Here is a 20546-nt window from a genome sequence, read left to right as displayed (position 1 = left end):
GAAATGACACTCAGAGACCTTTGGGTTACCCCTGTTTTGTAATAATCTAATTACTTCTAAATGAATAGCTCACATGGTGTTTTTGGTAACTGTTTTCTTATTTAATCAACCAAAATTCTCTTCTTCAACATTAACAAAATTAAAAGATAATTCAATCTGATATTCTGTTGAAAACACCTATTAGGGTAAAAACCAAACTGTAAATCAGTATTTTACTTGACGTGTTTTCCGTGTCACCTCCGGCTTGAGTAATTTATGCCAAGGTGTTTCTCACTAACCAACTGATGGAGGAAACGTACCAGGGAAGGTTTTCTCTACACTGGCACCTAGGAGGGCTATGGCACAGAGATGGGGACGGCCTCAACCCCTGGGAGACCTGGAGACAATGGGGAGAGCCAGAGGGGAGGGAGAGGTTGTGGGTATGCAGGGGAAGACACTGCTGAGTCCTGTCTAGTTCCACACACGCTGTGAACTGACCCCTGAATGGCTGGCTGGGGTATTTTATCAGAAATAGGAACTAATATTTGGATGCTGAAATAACTCCTCTTCTTTATTAATGGGACCAAACAAACTTTTCTTTGCTAAACTCAGCTCTTACCTTTTGCCCGCACACCTGGAGCCAGGCCTGGCTGGAGACTGGGTTTAAAGAGCACGGTGTCTCCCAGCACTGCTGGGCTCTGAGTGGGGCTTCCCCGCGGGAGGGAGGAGAGCCTTCGTCCCCCTCTGGGGGGACAGCAGCGCACGGGCTCTGTCCCCTTCTTCTCCGCTCCCCGCCCTGCCCGTAGGAGGCGGCGAGAGGGCAGAGCAGCTACTTGCAGGAGGAGCTGGCGAGCGCTGGGCTCGCTCGGACCCCGCAGTCCCCACATCACCGCGGCCCCCGTGGTGGGGACCTGCTGGGGCCTGTGTCTTATCCTGTGATCGGTGTGAGGTCGGGAGAGAGGACTGTCCTTCACCGGTTCCTAGGGCCCAGAGATTCTAATGGTGTTTTCTGCCTTTCCTTCGTGCTGGTGGAGGCAGCGATGGATGACAGTCCCTCCTCCCCGCCCCTCTGACGCGGGACACGACTACTCCTCTCTTAGGAGGATCCAAGGAGCTGTCCCAGCACTCAGTAAACCTCCCCACACGCTCTAGGAAAGGACTCTCCCTAGGGGTGTGCACGGTTTAACTAGGAGTGAGATGGGTGTTTTCATGGAGGTGCTGATCTGATGAGACAAACGGCAGGCAGCCTGCCCACCACCCCAGTGTTCCTCACTTGAGATAAGTGCAATTAGCTCACTGGAATACAAGGATCTGGTTAAATCACAAAAGAGTATTAGAAGAAAAGTGTGGGGGGGGGGGTTAAGAGACAAACAATAGTCAATCAAGATACTCGTCACACGGCAGTGGAAATGCATTTACAGGCAGGAAGAGGCAATCACCCAGGAGGAAGAGCGCCGACTGCGGGCTGGTCTCAGCCTCCGCACGCTGGATCCACAGGGACTGAGGGAAGTGCCCTGCGACCCACACGAGCCGGCTGCCCTCCCTGCCCACCTGGCCCCCCACACTCACAGCATCCACCACACAGATGTCTTCCCTCCCCCGATACTTCCAACGAGTACAGTTAATAGGAAAGCATTTTGAGGTAAAAATCAGTTAAGTACTTATTAAAAAATGGTTGATTTTAAATTAATCTATTACCTTTACGAATATATGTAAACATACATGTTCTAGATAGAAAACAGATATTTAAGTGAAAATTTAAAGAAAGATTACTTTTCTTATTTAATATGTTTTTAAGATTTAAACTTTCAAGTGTACTTGTAAATGAGATTATTCTTAACTGAGCTAAAACCTATCAAATGCAAATACTCAGAGCTCTTAATAACTGAGGATAACAGAAAAATAACACAGTCAGTTAAATGACTCAGAACTAACCAGAATAATCTTTCCTGATATATATATATAATTAAACAGGTGATCAACTGGATTTTTAAAAAAAATTACTACAGTGTCAGAAACTAAATTTGTTTCTAACTATAGCAAACACAGATACCTGTGTGATTTTCAAAATTCAGCTCTGAAATGAAAAATGAAATTGGAGATGAAAATTCTAAAGATAATACTAAGGTAACTGAAATTCTTTTGGAGGACTAAAGTCAAAATACTGTGGCTGCTCAGCTTGGTCTCAAAACTTCAGTCAACTTTAAAGAAACGAAAAGTCACTCTATGACTATGAGAGATTGAGCTTCAGCTGGGGATCCAGTCAAAACTACACTGAGAACTGAACTAGATACAGCTTAGAAAAGTGAAAGCACCACCAACGGTTTCTAAGAGGTTTTGGCACCAGAGGAATGGCACACGAGTGGCGGACGGCGCAGCGGTGTGCGCACATGCCCAGAGGAGGCTTGCCTGGAAGAAAGCAGCAGGGCCTCCAAGCCACACGGCCAGCCGCACCTCAGTGTGCAAAGAACTCCTGGTCACTGCAACGTCACTCTGCACCCACACTCACACTGTGGGCTGGGAAGACGTGAGGGGCAGAGAAGGACCCCAGACCTGGACTCCGAGTCAGTCCACACCTGGCAGCAGGGAGACCCGAAGAGCCTGGTGAGGCCTGCCCCACACCCTTGCCCTCGAGTCCTCACAAGGACTGAGCAAGATGCACCGCAACTGTCCCTGGACAGCAGGCCATATTGTGCACAGAGACGCCACACAGAAATGCTCGCACATCAGGTATCCCTTGATACTCATGTTTAAATCAAACGCAATTACTTGCGACTGAGGGACTGCACATGGCTTCCACAGGGCACAAGTGCTAAAATGCTCACCTCAATTAAACAAATGCCAACATCCACTGTGTACTATTTATTAAAATGTGAACAAGAAGATTAATGGAAACGAGAACATCACACGATTTACTTTCCTATCAAAAAACTGAGAAAAATCACTGCTGAACCACAGAGCAAATACACGAGAGATAAACTGAGGCACGACCCACGTTTGCTCAGACTGTGAACTATGAATTCCCACTGCACAACTGGAGATGGTGGGGAGGTGGGGCCTGGGGACCAGGAGAGGCCCTGGCTGCCCAGAGGCAGCGTGGGAGGAGCCAGGAGCAAGATGAGCAGGGGCAGTGCCCATAGCGAAGGTCTCAGCCTGGGGAGAGGGGAGGCCTGAAGGGTTGTAAGCAGGGGGTGACAGATGGGCTTTGCCAACAGGCGAGGGGCTGGGGACAGGAAAACAGTGTGGCCCTGTGGTGACACAGGGCGCCCTGCAGGAACTGGGCACGGTGGGGACGGAACTAGGGCTTTAGGAGCGGCACCCTGGGGCCGATCCGAGGGGTGAGGAGGGTGCAGGAGAGTCCTGAGGGAGACATCTGTCCACGGAGGAGGGAGGTCTGAAGCTCAGAGCAGAGGTCAGGCCTCAGAGTGGATGCTGGAGGCACCAGTCAGCTTGCTCGAGTGGATGAAATCTCGGCGTTTGAATAAAGACTGGCAACCCCAGGGCAAGCCGGTGTCCAGGGCCGCTCCCAGCACAGGGGCCACAGGGGAAGGAGGCTGGGGGTGCACACTACAGGGGGAGGGCAGCTAGGCGCGAGGGGCCTCTCTCCCAGCAGTGGGACCAGCCTCGGAGCGCTCCACAGAGCACCAAGGCCAGCACGGCCACGGACCCCAGGATGGCTGGAGACGTGAGAAACACTAGAGGGCACAGGGGCCTCAGGCAGAATCTCCGAGGCGCTGTCCAGACAGGTGGGTCACGCTGGGCTGTAAAGCGGAACGTGTGGAGCTGTGAGCAGTCACAGCGACAGGAGCTCAGGGGGTTCAGAGCCTGAGGTCCTGGACACCCCTCCCCCACCCTCCGGAGGGAACAAGGCTTTGTCTTAAGACAGCTGAAATTTAGAAAATTATAATAAGTTGGCTTAAAGCTCAACATACAGAAAACTAAGATCATGGCATCCGGTCTCACCATTTCATGGCAAATCGATGGAGAAACAATGGAAACAGTGGCTGACTTTATTTTTTGGGGCTCCAAAATCACTGCGGATGCTGATCGCAGCCATGAAATTAAAAGATGCTTACTCCTTGGAAGGAAAGCTATGATCAACCTAGACAGCATATTAAAAAGCAGACATTACTTTGCCAATAAGGTCCGTCTAGTCAAGGCTATGGCTTTTCCAGTGGTCATGTACGGATGTGAGAGTTGGACTGTGAAGAAAGCTGAGTGCCGAAGAATTGATGCTTTTGAACTGTGGTGCTGGAGAAGACTCTTGAGAGTCCCTTGGACTGCAAGGAGATCCAACCAGTCCATTCTAAAGGAGATCAATCCTGAGTGTTCATTGGAAGGACTGATGCTAAAGTTGAAACTCCAATACTTTGGCCACCTCACGCGATGAGCTGACTCATTGGAAAAGACTCTGATACTGGGAGGGATTGGGGGCAGGAGGAGAAGGGGACGACAGAGGATGAGATGGCTGGATGGCATCACCGACTCGATGGACATGAGTTTGGGTGAACTCCGGGAGTTGGTGATGGGCAGGGAGGCCTGGCGTGCTGTGATTCATGGGGTCACAGGGAGTCGGACACGACTGAGCGACTGAACTGAGTATTAAGAGGTAAGTGTACACGGGGCACATGCATTACAGGCACACAAATGACTGGACTCCAAGGAGCTGAAACACTCAGCACGCGCGTGAGTGTGCACGTGTACACGCGTGAGTGTGCACGTGTACATGCGTGCGCAGGGCCTGCTGTGTAACCACTCCTTTATCTGTGAACCGGGCACTGGTTAACTGTTGGTACAAGAGTTTGGTACAGCAGGGCCCAAATTTTGTTTGTGAATTTGCAAACTCCCGATAAACCTTCATGGTGGCACATGTCACCTGAACTGATAAGGATCTTGATATCACTCCTAATCTAATTTCAACCATTTCCCTGCTGGAATCGCTACTGGGATGTAACGTGAAATGTGGCATTGCACTATATTACCTTCCTAAAGCTCCCAAATGTTGAAATTCCCAAAGTCACCTAGCCCAAGAGTTTTGAAAAAGACTGCAGATCGAAAGCTTCAGAGGCTAGTGACAGACGACCTTGAGACCAATGATCCACGCAGGGAGTTAGGTTTGCTCAGGCGAAGTCAGGAACTCAGCTTACACAGAAGGTGTGTGTCATCAACGGCCCTGGATAACTGACCACTACCGCTGAGCTCATGGACTGGGCTGTAAGAAGTGCCACCAATGTAAACGGCAGTGCTGGAAACGATGGACAGGATACTCCCTTGTAGGTAATTATCTTGCACATAAAACATGCGTAATTCCCATAGGTTCCATCTAAAACACCACACCCAGCCTCCAGTGGCCACATCACATATGCAGAGTGGACGCTGGAGTCTTGACACTTAAGCAGACACCTGAGAACAAAGGACTCATGACCATATGGGCAAAGGGAAGACCCTGCAGGGAGGATGTGGGAAGGCTTCTCTGTGTGCTGCGGGCAGCTGGTGAGGCCACGCGGTAGAGTGTACGGTCAGTACTGACCGCATTGCAGATTTTACTGTAAGACACTGCAACAATTTTAAGCAAGTTTCTGACAGGATCTGACACACTGTTACACGATGTATTTGGGATGTGAGCGGTCATCCAGTCTGGACACAGAAAAGAATGTATGCATGAACAAACCTAACTCCCAGGGTGGATAACTGGTCTCAAGGTCGTCTGCCAACAGCCTCGGGAACTTCCGATCTGCAATCTTTTTCAAAACTCTTGGGCTAGGTGACTTTGGGAATTTCAACATTTGGGAGCTTTAGGAAGGAGCATTTAGGAAGGTAATGAATGGCCTTAGGGGAGAAAGATCAACTATGACCAGTTTTAGGCAGATGGCTCAAACATCAACATCTCTAATGATGGATGGTGACTTCAGGAATTGAATACCTAAAACCACATAAACATTACTCATTTAATGATTCTGAGTCTCAGTTTATACTTCTGGCACCACTGGATCACTACCCCTAATATGAACAACTTGATGCTACTGAACTGTGGTGTTGGAGAAGACTCTTGAGAGGCCCTCAGATGGCAAGGAGATCCAACCAGTCAGTCCTAAAGGAAATGAACCCTGGATATTCATTGGAAGGACTGAAGCTGAAGCTCCAATACTCTGGCCACCTGATGCAAAGAGCCGACTCACTAGAAAAGACCCTGACGCTGGGAAAGACTGAGGGCAGGAGAGGAGGGCGACAGAGGATGAGACGGTTGGAGGCATCACCGACTCAATGGACACGAGTCTGAGCAAACTCTAGAACACAGTGAGGGACAGGGAAGCCTGGTGTGCTACAGTCCACAGGGTCGCAAAGAGTCTGATACAACTTAGTGACTGAACAACAATATGAACAGTAGCAACAAAAGCAAAGCACACTGAAAGAATAAAGGATGCTGTCACCACTAATAAAAGCGTCACACAACGAGAATGACAGGATGTCACAATGAGGTGATGAACTAATAAAGGTAACTCAACTTTCCAGCAGGTCACTGTGCCGCCAAATGTGCCCCAAAGAGCTGCTGTCTAATTAGAACAGAACCATTTTCATACCGGGCGACACCGACATATTAGTAGGTAGCCTGGCTTTATGTATTTCATGGCACTTCAAACAAAGAAACAAGTATCTGATCAATCAAAAATGTATTTCTTTCAATGAGCAAGTTATTTCTAAAACACACATTACCAAGTGATCTAAGTGACATTTATTTGACGTCGCAACGATAATACTGGAACTGTCTGCCATCTTTCTGCAGTTGAATTTTCTCTGCTAAATTATGATGCTCTTACTCCCATACCTTCTCTTTGAATCTTTCACATCTTTGGCAACTATAACTTGGTCTTCTGTAGAAGTGATCAAATGCCTTAAGTAAATTTTTTGATGAAGGTCACAAGGTCATTGCATAAAACTGCACTCAGTCTACTGCTTCTACGCAGGTAAGAACCCCAGGAAGCAAGTGTGTTGCTGAGATGATCACACACTCTCAGGTGTAATTAATTATCCTATGGAATTTAAGATTATCTCTAAGCCATTTTAAGCACTAATATTTTAAAGTCTCCTAAACTCCAATCAAAAAGTGGGTTTAAGCTAATAAATATTTAAAAATCAAGTCAATCCCTTAGTAAATATAAAAAAATGGGAACAAAAAGAAAAGCATCTTAAGCATGTATCAAGAAAAGCAAATCCATATTCACGTCTCAGGATGACCGGTAACTTGAAACCACCCACCTGTCGGGGGCAGGCAGTCCCTCCAGTCGAAGTAGCCAGCGTAAATGCCAGGTTCCAAGGAGCCCACGATGGGGTCTGCCTTCAGCTCAATGTAGCTTTCAAACAGCCTCTGGTCCAGATCTTTGAGTGAGGCCATGCTCACCTGTGAGTACAGTGAGAGCACACCAGTGAGGCCATGCTTGCTCATGCACACAAGTGGAGCACGCACGGCGTCTGCTCGTGGGTGAAGAAAACAGTGAAACAATGTAAGTAAACGCCGAGGAGGTCTGAACAGTACTTACCAGCTTTCCCACAAAAAGGCATGACTTTCACTTCGCTGCTGGTGATAAAGAGCACTCTAGCATGGCAGGTGCCCTGCTTCCCCACTGTCTACACAGGGCTCTGAAGCTCCCTCAAAACAGTTACAGAAACATAAATTCATGGTTTTATTTTAATGTTTCCAACTTAAATTTTCTAGTTTACTATTTAAAAAGCTATTTTAGTAAGAACACTTTGTAAAAATTGAACTTCTGAGAAAGAAAAAAATAACAGAAACAAGGCCCTGTTATTCCCCTTTCACAGATGACAGAAGAGCATTTTTAGCTGAGCCAGCGCTGCAGAAAGAAACCCACCAAACTATAGTCACAGCCATTCTGGAGCGGCGGGCAGGGTGCAAACTGCTGGGCAGGACAGGCTCAAGAGGCTCAAGGATGGACTGTGAAAGACTCCAAGACGAGGAACAGAGCCACTGTTTTGTAGTAACTGTAAATGGAGGGTAACCTTTGACAGTTGTATTAAGAAAACAACAAAATTTTAACCAGAATAAATACAGCAAAAAAATTTATATACAATTAAGCTAAAAATAATCAAATATGTAAAATATATTGCCTATGGTTCAAGTGACTCAAAAATCTTTAGAACTGTTTGCTGTAAAGGAGCTTCCCTGGATTTAAAAATAAAATAACCTGTCCTTTCTCTACCTCCATGCTGAAATATTGGAGAGAGATTTACGGGCATCATAGAAAACCTCACTCAAGAAATGAATGCCAAACTAAAAGACTCCACATGCCGCAACTAAGACGTGGCCTGGCCAAATAAGCAATGAATTAAAAATATATATATACATGTATAAAAAAGAGAGTCTTCCCTGCCTGGCCTGTGAATGTCTCAGGAGATAGGAGAGGTTAGGGTGGGGGCCCCATCCCATCCATTTCTCTCTAGGTATTCAGCTTTAAAAAAAATAATAATTTAATGCCATACTTTAATGGCTACTATAATATTCTTGGGCAGATAAAAAACCTGCAACTGTCCAAACTGTAAATTAGATCATTCTTTTAAAAAGAATGGCAGAGAGTAAAACAATTTTTTATATATGTAAGGATCATTCCTTGGATTTATGTAGTTACAGCTACTGCAATAAAATTATAAGCCAAAGTTTATTGACCATATAGCTCTGGTTTTCCCTTCTCAAAGGGCTCAGAGACTGGCCTGCAACCTCTGAGCCCCTTTAAAGAGACCGTTCTAGCCAGTGAGCATATGAGAAAGTGTTAACCTGCCAAGCAGGGAAAGACATGCAAAAGAAAACACCACAAGGGGATGTTTTAATCGGCAGTGATGGCCAAATGTGAGGGCGCAGATTCTGAACAGCAACCCAGCAGGCAGTCTGCCGGGAGGGAGCCTCTGCAGCGGCAGTTCACTTCCAGGAATTTACTTTGAGGAAGGGAGGAGGGTGACGCGGCCAGCATCCCCTCTCAGTGACAGCCACAAAAACCACCTGAAGGTTCCCAGCAGGAAAAAGTGAAAACAAGAATTTTACAATGGCACATCCAACAGTAACAAATACTATAAAGCCATAAAACTTCACATTTATAAAAATGGAAAAGTGCTCACAACAGAATAGCCAATAGAAAGAGATATAATCATTATAAACTGAAATTCAGAAAATTGTTTCATATTTTAATGACATATATAGACACAGGTCTATGTAAGATACTAATATATTCTAAAATAAGACAATGTTTATCTTTGATGGATTACAGGTGATTAAAAAAGACTCTTTTAGATTTTTCAGTATTTCTCCTTTTAAAAAATGATTAGGTCTTACTTGAAAAAAGAAAAAATGTTTATTTTTGGCTGTGCTGGGTTTCTGCCATTGCACAGGTCGTCTCTGGCTGCGCTGCAAGGACTTCTCACTGTGGCTCCTTGTGTTGTACAGCGTGGGCTCCAGAGCGTTTGGGCCTCAGCAGTTGTGGCGCATGAGCTTAGCTGCCCTGCAGCGTGTGGAATGTTCCAGATGAGGGATTGAACCTGGGTCCCTGCATTGGCAAGTGGGTTCTTAACCACTGGACCACCAGGGAAGTCCAGAGGTCTTATTTTTATAACAAGAAAAAGAAAAAGGACAATGAAAAGCATTTCCAACACTTGTGAGACTGGGAGGCGCTGGCACCACATGTGGAAACGCAGAGGCACGCAGGGCTCCACAGCATAGCCCAACAAAGGCCTCCAATGGGGCTCATTCGGAAGGAAGTGTCTCACAGCAAAAGAGGATTTGGAAATGCTGACAAGTTTCAAGTTTATCATTTAATGCTGTTTTATAAAGTTCAAAAAGATATACATTTAACCAACCAGCATCAGATCCTATTCCTCCGGTGTCTTCGCACAGAAACAATTTTGTCCTTTACTTTAGCACATGTATGGTGCCAGACCAGCAGGCACTGTGGACTCAGCCTGAGGAAACGTGAATGGAGGCCTGCTGTGCCAAGCTCCCTCTCTCTGAGCATCTTTCTGCATGAAAAACGGGGCTCATAATACTTCCCTTAATTACTTCAGAGAGCTATTTTCATCAAACAAAACTGTAAAAAAATCATTCTAGTTTCAAAGGATGAAAAGTGAAAAAGTGAGTTATTCGCTCAGTTCTGTCGAACTCTGCAAGTCCATGGACTGTGGCTCACCAGGCTCTTCTGTCCATGGGATTCTTCTGGCAAGGATACTGGAGAGGGTTGCCATTCCCTTCTTCAGAGGATCTTCCCAATCCAGGTATCCAGCCTGTATCCCCTGCATTGCAGGCAGATTCTTTACTGTCTGAGCCACCAGGGAAGCAAGCCCCAAAGAATGAATGATCATTAAATTTTAATGAACTCCTAACAAGCATGATTATTTATGTAAAAACTAATTCTACTCTTGCAGATGAAGAGCAAGCTAAAGGGAACTAAAAAGGTCAGTGAAACGCATGGTGAAACAGAATACAGAAGGAACTGTGCCTGGAGAAACTTTGGCCAAGTCCCTGAGCATGGCTCAGGGGACACCTGTGAGAGGTGGGGTCCGAGGGGAAAGGATGCCCAGCAGCAGCTCTGAGGCGGTCTTCCCTCTGACAGCAGAGCAGAACATGGGAGACCAGTGTTCAGCGGATCTGAATGCCCCAGACTGCTTTGGGATCTGGGCCTTCAGAGTTATGTTACCTGAGAAAGGACCCATGAAAAACAGGGACAGCTAGCAGCTTTTTTACCTTAATGCAAGAAATATATTTTACTTCATTGTCATCGTGAAATTAACAAATTCACTTATAAAAAACAGAAACAACACAAAGATCATAAATCTAGTTTCCTTTAATGCTCAGTTGAATGCTTTCAAAATATTCAATTCCAAATTCTGAGTTCCACAAATAGCACCCCACAGATCCTCAAATCGCCTTGGTTTTAGAACACAAGAGCCTGGACAAAGACTTGGAAGGACATAAGAGCCCACCTGCATGTCAATTTCATTCTGCTTCTTACTGACACAAATTGAATCTAACAGAAAATCCCCACTTATAAGAAATGCTCAAAATTCTCCAAGCCAGGCTTCAATAATACAGTGAACAGTGAACTTCCAGATGTTCAAGCTGGTTTTAGAAAAGGCAGAGGAACCAGAGATCAAATTGCCAACTTCCGCTGGATCATTGAAAAAGCAAGAGAGTTCCAAAAAAAAAAAAAACCAAAAACTATTTCTGCTTTATTGACTATGCCAAAGCCTTTGACTGTGTGGATCACAATAAACTCTGGAAAATTCTGAAAGAGATGGCAATACCAGACCACCTGACCTGCCTCTTGAGAAATCTGTATGCAGGTCAGGAAGCAACAGTTAGAAATGAACATGGAACAACAGACTGGTTCCAAATAGGGAAAGGAGTATGTCAAGGCTGTATATTGTCAACGTGCTTATTTAATTTATATGCAGAGTACATCATGAGAAAGGCTGGGCTGGATGAAGCACACGCTGGAATCAAGATTGCTGGGAGAAATATCAATAACCTCAGATATGCAGATACCACCACCCTTATCACACAAAGTGAAGAAGAACTAAAGATCCTCTTGATGAAAGTGAAAGAGGAGAGTAAAAAAGTTGGCTTAAAGCTCAAGATTCAGAAAACGAAGATCATGGCATCTGGTCCCATCACTTCATGGCAAATAGATGGGGAAACAGAGGCTGACTTTATTTTGGGGGGCTCCAAAATCACTGTAGATGGTGACTGCAGCCATGAAATAAAGACTTACTCCTCGGAAGGAAAGTTATGACCAACCTAGACAGCATATTAAAAACCAGAGACATTACTTTGTCAACAAATGTCCGTCTAGTCAAGGCTATGGTTTTTCCAGTGGTCATGTATGGATGTGAGAGTTGGACTATAAAGAAAGCTGAGCACTGAAGAATTGACTCTTTTGAACTGTGGTGCTGGAGAAGACTCTTAAGAGTCCCTTGGACTGCAAGGAGATCCAACCAGTCCATCCTAAAGGAGATCAATCCTGAGTGTTCATTGAAAGGACTGATGTTGAAGCTGAAACTCCAATACTTTGGCAACCTGATGCAAATGGAAGGACTGATGTTAAAGCTGAAACTCCAATATTCTGGTCACCTGATGCAAAGAGCTGACACATTTGAAAAGACCCTGATGCTTGAAAAGATTGAAGACGGGAGGAGAAGGGGACAACAGAGGATGAGATGGTTGGATGGCATCACCAACTCAATGGACACGAGTCTGAGTAAACTCCGAGAGTTGGTAATGGACAGGGAGGCCTGGCATGCTGCAGTTCATGGGGTTGCAAAGAGTCAGAGATGACTGAGCGACTGAACTGAAATCTTTCTCTGCTTTTATATGCAATTCCTTATCATTTCATATATTTTTTAAATGATAAAAGACTTCTCCAATAATAATGTTAGTGTCATTATTATTACAGAATAAAAACAAAATGCCCACTTTCTACAAATACTAACTTTTTACTGCAAGAGAACACCTTGCAATTCTCGACCAAATATTTCTGGAAATAAACTCAACATTTGGCCCTTAAGTCTTAAGTCACAACATTTCTCATCAGGATGATTAATCTTTACGAAAAGTCAGGAAAACAAGACACAGCCACCCACTGTGACATTTTCAATCTTTAAAAAAAAAAATCCCAATCAAGTTCATGAACTAGAACCATCATTTGTAAAAAGTATGCAATCCATCAAGAGCACTTTTTGATTGAAAGATTAACAAGATCACTATCTTATTCTTTGCATTAAGAAAACTGTACTGACATTAAAAAAAAGTGGTTCTAGCTTGCTTTACTTAGAAATCTGATAAACCTTTGCCCACGAACCAAGCAACCTTTAATAATAACAAGATTACTTCATCTTTTTCTTTTCTGATTACTTGAAAAATATAAACACCAAAGTGCAACATCATAAAAAAAAAAAAACCACTCCAATGATTTACTGATGCAGGACTGGAGAGGGAGGGGGTGAGTTTTTCAGGAAAGACAAAGCACCTAGAGCTGTGCCTGCGTGTGCGTGTGTGTGCACACGTGTGTGCGTGTACCGCAACTGTGCAAATGCTTCAGCAGGCACACAGAAGCTCCGCTGGGGTCCCCGGGGCAGGAGAGAGGAAGGAGAGGCGATTGTGCAGGCTCGGGCTTTGCTGTTGGCCAGTGACAGCTCTAATCTGAAAGGAGCCGCATCTGAGATGCTTCTGGAAGCCTTTCTCAGCTTTCCTTCCCTCAGTTTTGGGAAGCTTGGGTGGGTAATATGCCAGCTCTAGCCCTGCAAGGACTTTGTTCCAGAGAAAGAGAAGAGCATTAACTCCAGGTGAGCTGTGAGAAGAGACCAGGAGGTGAGGGTGGAGGAGCAGGGGCGGGGCGAGCGGGGTGGGAGGAGCAGGGGGTGGCACCGGGAAAACTGCTGAAACTAAGCGGGTGCCAAGACCAGTGACCCTTCACAAGTCATTACCTGTGTTATTTTTTCTATTCCCTGGAAGTTGTGTTTTTCAAAATGTTCTGCTATGCTTAGGAAGGTGTGACGTTCTAGGTAGCAGCAATTACTTAGGACTATCAGAAGTCGCTGTTCCTAAAACCAAAACAAATTTTTAAAAATTACATTTACAGTAACAAACTGAAAGTCTAACAGGTAACATCTGCCACTTGCTAATTACAGTCTCTTGGTGTTTCACATCAAGATTCAGCACTTTGCTTATCTTGGTTCCTTTCCCAGTAACAGAGAAACATAATACAAATCTGTAATTCTACTAATCTCTATGACCTAATACACTGAAGAGTCAAATCATGTTTAACTCAAATTCCTTTGGAAATCTAACAGCTGAATGGAAAGCAGACGGACGGAGCACAGGAAACCAGTGAGATGGGGTTAGGTGCTGTTCTTAGAAAAGGGGCTCTACTTTGCTGTTTACGTGTTTTGCACCCAAAATACCTAAAAAAATGGATATTAAAAATAACTACCAAAAACCATTGAAACTCTTGGAAAGTAACTTCTAAATTTTTCATAACTTGGAAGAAAACTGTAATGGCACCTACAGACGGGCTCCCTCAGCCACGAGGCCATCGCAGCCCTTCTCAGGGAAGTCTCCCTCTCGGGGCGAGCAAGGGGACAGAACCGGCGCCCACCCAGTCAGCCCCAGAGAGGGCCACGCTACACCCCCAAGGCCTCTGGCTGCTCACGGTCATTTCACATCAAAGGGACCAGACCCCCAGGCTGACGAATCAATCCCGTTCGTAGAGTTCAGAAGAACTGGCCTGTAAGGAAAGTTCTAGGAACAGCTCTGTCCCACCTCCTCAGGGGGAGGGTTTCGCCAGAACAAGTGTGACTAATACGAGGCCTCGGTTTAGATCAGACTGAACTCAGGGCGGAGACCCCCCAGGACACACTCCCGCCGTATCGGGCTTGCTGTGGTACACGTATCAGTGACTGCGGTCAGCGGTCGAAAGGTGGGTGCGCAGACCACAGGGCCACACTGGCTGGGCCCACATCGCCCAAGAATCCCATTCAGTGTCTTCACAGTGTGTAAACTGCTAGGTCTTTATTTAAAAGTTTATTTAGTTCTGGCAGAGTGTGATCTACTTGTTGTCTTTTGTGGTCGTCAATAAATATAATTAAAAGGCCCAGAATTATTACAGTGCTTTTAAAGCAATGAAATGGCCTGAATGACTCTATGGATGAGAAGTGGAGGCTAAAATAAGGAAAATGGGCTGTCATCTACCCTCCTCCACGCTCCACATTCAAACCTCGTGAGATGGGCACTGTGAGACTGGGGGTGACAGGCAAGGCTGGGGGAGGCCAGACCCCTGCCCACGCCCCGTGCCGCCATCATGTGGCCCTTGTGAGGCACTTGGCACGCGAATCCTTGGCAGCCAGTCTGATCTCAGCTGGTCTCCCAGGCCCACAGTCCATCCTTGCTCGCCTTCCCTGGGGAGCCCGCTGCCAAGCACCCTCCCCCCACCCCGCCTGCCAGTGGCCTGCTCCATCTCCTCTGCCCTGTTCTGTGGCCTGTCCGCGGCGGGATCTGCAGACCGAGGACTCCACGGCCTCAGGCACCGTGCTGGCCCTCCGCAGCATCTCTGTGATGCAGGCATCAGGCCACCCTCCATGGTGCCCAAAGCCCTTCAGTCAGTGAACAGCAGCCAGAAGAGAACCAGCGATGAGCCCCCCTTTCTTCCCCCACTGCCCTCTGCTGGGAACCAGAACAAGAGCCCACAAAGACCCGAATCCCCAGGGCCAAATCTAATGCAGCTTCCTGCAGTGGAGAAAAGCACAGGGACTGAGCTGGGCACCACATATGGGACAATCTCAGGAGAGGGGACAGGAGACAGTGTGATGCACTCTGGGTTCTGGCTGAGAGCAGGCAGACGGAGGCTAAGGCGTGGTTCAAGGTGGGGTCCAGGCTCTGAGGAGAACTGGCCCAGCGTGGGGTGTCAGCTCAAGAAGGAAGATGCACGTGGCAGCCGCCTCCGCGCTAGAAAGACTGTTGTGTGCGAACGGGGCCTGTCTCACAGACTGGGCGAGGGGCAGCCCCCCCTCCACAGAGAAGGACGCTGCCTCTCCAGCCTTCTCTTCGTGTTCACGGCGGGAGCGTGGCCTGAGCTCACTGGACGGTCTCCACTCACCCCTGACCAGTGCAGGCCGTGCCCCGCAGCCGTCCACATGCCCCCACAAGCCCTGGCTTCCGTCTGACCTGCAGGCACTCCAGCAGTCTGCTTTTCTGTCTGGATTTCTTCCTCTCTGATGCTTCCTTCTCTGGAGCTCCCAGGCGCTATCTTCAGGCCTCCCCTTGGATCTTGAAGCCCAATATGGTTTCTGGATACGTGGTCTCCTCTCTATCCTCACCCCATCCCAGGCCTCACAGCACTGACCCACAAGTCTGTTCCTGGACTTCTCTCCTGGGGGCCAGCTGCCCACTAGACATCCCACACCTGGACACCGCACAGGTGTCCACCAACACATCTGGTCCCAAACTGACATTTTAATGTTTCTGTAGACCTGTTTTCTTCCTGAATTCTGTGAACAGTACTATTATCTGCCTAGTCACACAAGTAATTAAACCTACAACAGTGTTTTTAAAAAAATTACTTTGATTACACTTTTCCTAATAAAACAAATCCTTATTTAGGGATTGATACTTACAATAACTGTAGAAATGATATATGGCAAAAATTTAGGTCACGTTTCCTTTCTTGAGAGAAACATACACACCCATCCTTCAAGCTAATGACAAACTGAAGAGGGTTACAACTAATTTTTAAGATAATTGGAGTTTGAATTTTAACAGCTAAATTAACATACAGAACAAAGCATGTGTGTTAATCACTCCTAAACACACGCATGTGTTTAAAATACACATGAGTTTATAGGAAAGGTGATTTCGTTTTGCCATGGAATTTTGAGTTTAAATAAAATGCTAATAGGGAACTTACCAAAAAAAACCCACAAAAACAAAGAGCAGAGCTTCTCTGATTCAAGAGGAAAGCAGGGACATGGTGCCTGTCCTCTGCCTCCTTTCCAGCACTAGAGCATTTTCATGACATGATGCAGAGAGCAGATGGAAATACTTATGCTGTAATTTCAGCTAATAAGTGTGGAATACAGAATTATATCTTTACTAACACTTTCCAAAAATAAAGCACCAAAGTAAGAGTAGAATGCTACAGCAATAATGCGGTAACAAAGAAATCTTAGGCTGAGTTATGAAACAGTCATTATGCAGTTTTCAAATGACATGCTTTATTTTCTATCATCTCTTTATGATCTTACTTACAGAAGTCAAACTGAAGTCTTCATGGATACTTCCAAACAAATCAGGAGAAGAAACATCAACGGACAGACTGAAGAGAGAAGTAAGAGAACAGTTACAGTTAAAGCATTAAAATAAAAAACATTAACGTTATATGTCAATTATACCTCAGTAAAAAATTCCATAAAACCTATGTAAATTTGACTTTAAGATCTTTTGGTCAAAAATCATGTAACTTTCTGCTTTTTAATATTTAACACCTAACAGCTCAAAGTAGAAACTGTCAACTATCTGTTAACGTGGCCCATATAAAATGTGTTTGTGGGGTAGTCCCAATAATTTAATTTCTAGGTATAGACTCTCATAATTGAAATGTTTTTGCCCATCACAATCTGGAGGGAGCTTGTTCAAGCTCATGTTCACAGTAAATGACTAACAGGAGAGCTGAGTTAGGAAATTAGTTACTAACCCACAAGTGACCAGATACACAGAACTGCAGGGGAAAAGACACCAAAGAGCTACCAGTAAATTTACAGACACGGCAGGTGACAAGTAACACCTCAGCAGAATCTCTCTCTTTAGATCTAATCAACTGATTTCAGAATTTATATGGAAGGCGAAAAAGATATCAAATAATATTTTAAAACAGAAAAGCAAAAAAAGGATAGCAATCTGAAAAAAATGTTAAAATAATGATAATTAAAACAATAAAAACTGATAGGAAACATCTGTGAATGAACAGAGCAAAAAAAGTTAGAAATACCTTCACTACTAGAATTCAATGACGTGTGGAACAAAAATCGTAACAAAACAAGACTTATTTAATTAAAAAAAAAAATCAGGAAACTGCTAACAATATAAATTCCTGGTAAATGAATATGCTAAACATATAAATCAAAGACAAACCAGAATTGAATATTTATTAGGCCTCAGAGGAATAAATGTCTTATACAGTGAGAGGCAAAAACCAGGCAAATATGGGAAAATCTCCAGCTGTCAGTTATATTACAGCTTTAATGAAGAGGCATTTATTTCAGTATTATTTGTGTGCAAGCAGAAACCTCAGGTGCAGTAAGTCCCATGTGCCAGATATTCAGAAAGACGAGGTACCAACAGCCCCAGAGAGCAGTACGATGATGGAATGATCTCTCGGATCTGGAAACGTCCGGACTCAGGTGTGCGCTCTGGGCTCAGGTAACTCAGCCGGCTGGGGCATCACCCCACCCACACTGCGGGCCTCTAAGAGCAGCTGGGATAACGCCCAATACAGAGCCGCATGGTTGCCAACGACGAGGAGTCGTGCATTTTCACTCTATTATGACAAACCCTGCTCCTCTGGACAGTTAGGAAGTTAGTCATGTACTCAGTTTGCTCAAAGTGCCTCTAGTAAAGCTGAGAGAAGTTCAGAAGACGAAGAAACTGCGGAAAGAATACAGGCCGAATACAGAAACGTGTAATTCACACGCACACTCGCTCTCTTACTGTAAGTCTCAGGATACAAGACCAAACACAGAATAGGAGGCTGTATTTTCAGCCGGCACAGATGCTCCAGCAAGGCTGCTCTCAGCTCCACTTACTGTGCAGTGTCTACATCGGCATCAGGCTTGGTGCTCAGCTGTTCCAGACAGGATATAAACACCTAGTCAAAAATGGAACATTTCAGTGACAGGGACCCTCAGATGCTCATCAGTTTGGACAGCAAAGAAATTTTCCATAAATAATCAGAAATACAGTGCATACTTTGCAAGTGGTATATATGTATATTTACCTTGTGAGGGATAAACTGTGCATCCCATACACAGAGCACATCTGCACAGGCACATATAAGAACGCAAGCACTGGGAGTCCATGTCCCCGTGTATAGCGCTAAGTGATTAAGAAACCTTGCAGCACCTCTGTTTTGATCCCACTGCTAAGTTCTTGAATATATATTTTATTTCCTTCCTCTCACTCACTCATGTGTTCAGCTGTGTTTATGTGCCCACAAGGCACTGGCCCCAGAGAACGCGGGGCTCTAGATAAAATGTAAACCAGTCATGTCATGTAATCTGTGCTCCAGCAGAGCACAGATTACAGATATATACACAGAGCACAGATATATACACACATACATGTACAAAGTACCACGAGAACACAGAAAGGGCAGCATAATAAAAATGAATTACTGGGGGAGGTACTGCTAAGTAAGCTGCAACTATTCTTACCGTGAACTTACCTACCATAAACTATTACGTACTCAAACAAAATGAAAAAGGATACATATAATTGTCAGGATCTGCTCTACACTGATTATAAACAGGAGGGAGACCGACAGTCTGCACTGTCTCAGGTCTCCACTGCTTCTACAAAGTACCTGCATGATATTGATGCTCAGTTGGCAAACCTCCTCCTGGGTTTTAGGGTGCTGGAAGACCTGTAAGAAGGAAGGAGAATTTTTGTACTTAGCTAAGAAAACTTTCTGTCCATGGAGCTTGATGTGAACAGTGAACACGTGGACAAGGGCTTCCAGGTGGGTAGCCTGATCCTGAAAGGGGACGCAGAGAGCCGGCCTCGGGCCAAGTGACAGGGTGGTAGTTCTAGTGCTGCAATGACCCAGACCCGTGGGCTGGGCCCCCCATGCCCAGGAGCTGCTCCCCGACACTCACGCTGGCCTCCCCGGGCTTGCACTCCAGGACACCACGCAACGACTGCAGGGACAGCACCACGCACCGCTCAAACTGGCAGGGCTGTGGAAACAGAGCAGACAGGCCTGGGCATGTGGCCCCGACACCCAGCTCCCCAGGCCAGCGGGAAGGACAGGGCCACACGTGGTGAACCTGCCACCTGGGCCAGCAGAGTCTGCACCGGGTGTTGACAGACAGTGACTCCCAGCAGTGGAGAGGACGTCTAACTCAACTAGAACACAAGTGAGGTAAAGCGAGAACTCTTCTCCAACATTCTACTCTTCTGGAAGAGGGCAGGGGCCAGGATGAAGCAGAGCTGTAACACATTCCGGGAGAAGCGTGAGCTCCAGGCCTCGCTTGTCTCTGGACCCATCAACACAAGGTGTTGGCAACCATGACCGGTGGAGGGCTGCCAACTGTCATTTAGCACCGTCTCTACAGTCACTTTCTCCGTCCATCAAGTCAGAAAATGAAACTTGAAAATATCTCGTTTGAGATGAGTCTGAACAAGCCCTAGCTGCTCCTACGGGTTCCCTCTGAGCGAGTCCACTTCAGGGGACAGCAGCACGCATTCTTGTTACTTGTACATTCTGGAGTGGAATCAAAACTGTCACTTTTTACAAAAAAAAAAAAAAAAAAAAGGCACAGAAATGAAACAGTGGATTGTAAAGTAGAGTAAATGCAATGGAGAGAAGGACTGGGCCCTCGGAGGAAGACAGATGGAGGGGTCTGTCTCGGCAGGAGAAGCCTGGGGGACAGCGAGACCTGAAGGACAGGGGCGGCCCCCATGGACAGAGTCGGAGGGGCCAGTGGGAGGCGGCAGAGGCTGTGGGGACAGCCCCCTGCAGAACCTGCAGGCAGAACTCTCCTCCCTACATGCTTCGGTTATTAACAACTTGGGGGGAAACTGAACAGGAAAAGGAGACATCATATACAAACAGAAGAAACAAAAGTTTACACTTTCTCACAAGAAGGAATCCAGGCATAAGAAAAGTTAACAGTACCTCAACTTGATGCCATTTTAATACTGCACTTTGGAGCCGCCAGAGGGCACCAGAGAGAACGTGCAAAGTCCAAGAAAAAAGAAAGGTCGGGGGTGGATACAGAATGGCACAAAGCACTGAAAAGCCTCA

General features: G+C 45.8%; 1 protein-coding gene across 5 annotated transcripts in view; it reads right to left on the bottom strand.

Moving 5' to 3' along the window:
• Positions 1 to 20546, bottom strand: part of EXOC2 (exocyst complex component 2) — a 126747-nt gene that overhangs the window by 24890 nt on the left and 81311 nt on the right. For 4 of the 5 annotated variants that reach the window (XR_008683338.2, XM_055407084.2, XM_055407087.2 and 1 more), the window contains 6 exons: positions 19396 to 19476; positions 19104 to 19163; positions 18328 to 18389; positions 16775 to 16841; positions 13459 to 13575; positions 7237 to 7378 (listed from right to left, as the gene is read on the bottom strand). Coding sequence is in view for 4 of the 5 variants with exons in the window: in XM_055407084.2 (XP_055263059.1) it covers positions 7237 to 7378; positions 13459 to 13575; positions 16775 to 16841; positions 18328 to 18389; positions 19104 to 19163; positions 19396 to 19476 (529 nt within the window). In the remaining variant the exon portion in view is untranslated. The other variant, XM_055407088.2, reaches the window with a different exon arrangement.

This window comes from Moschus berezovskii, chromosome 23 (genome assembly GCF_049115385.1).
Source record: "Moschus berezovskii isolate FMDL1 chromosome 23, NW_MosBer_1.0, whole genome shotgun sequence".
Taxonomy (NCBI): domain Eukaryota; kingdom Metazoa; phylum Chordata; class Mammalia; order Artiodactyla; family Moschidae; genus Moschus; species Moschus berezovskii.
This window is presented reverse-complemented; position numbering and strand designations above follow the sequence as displayed.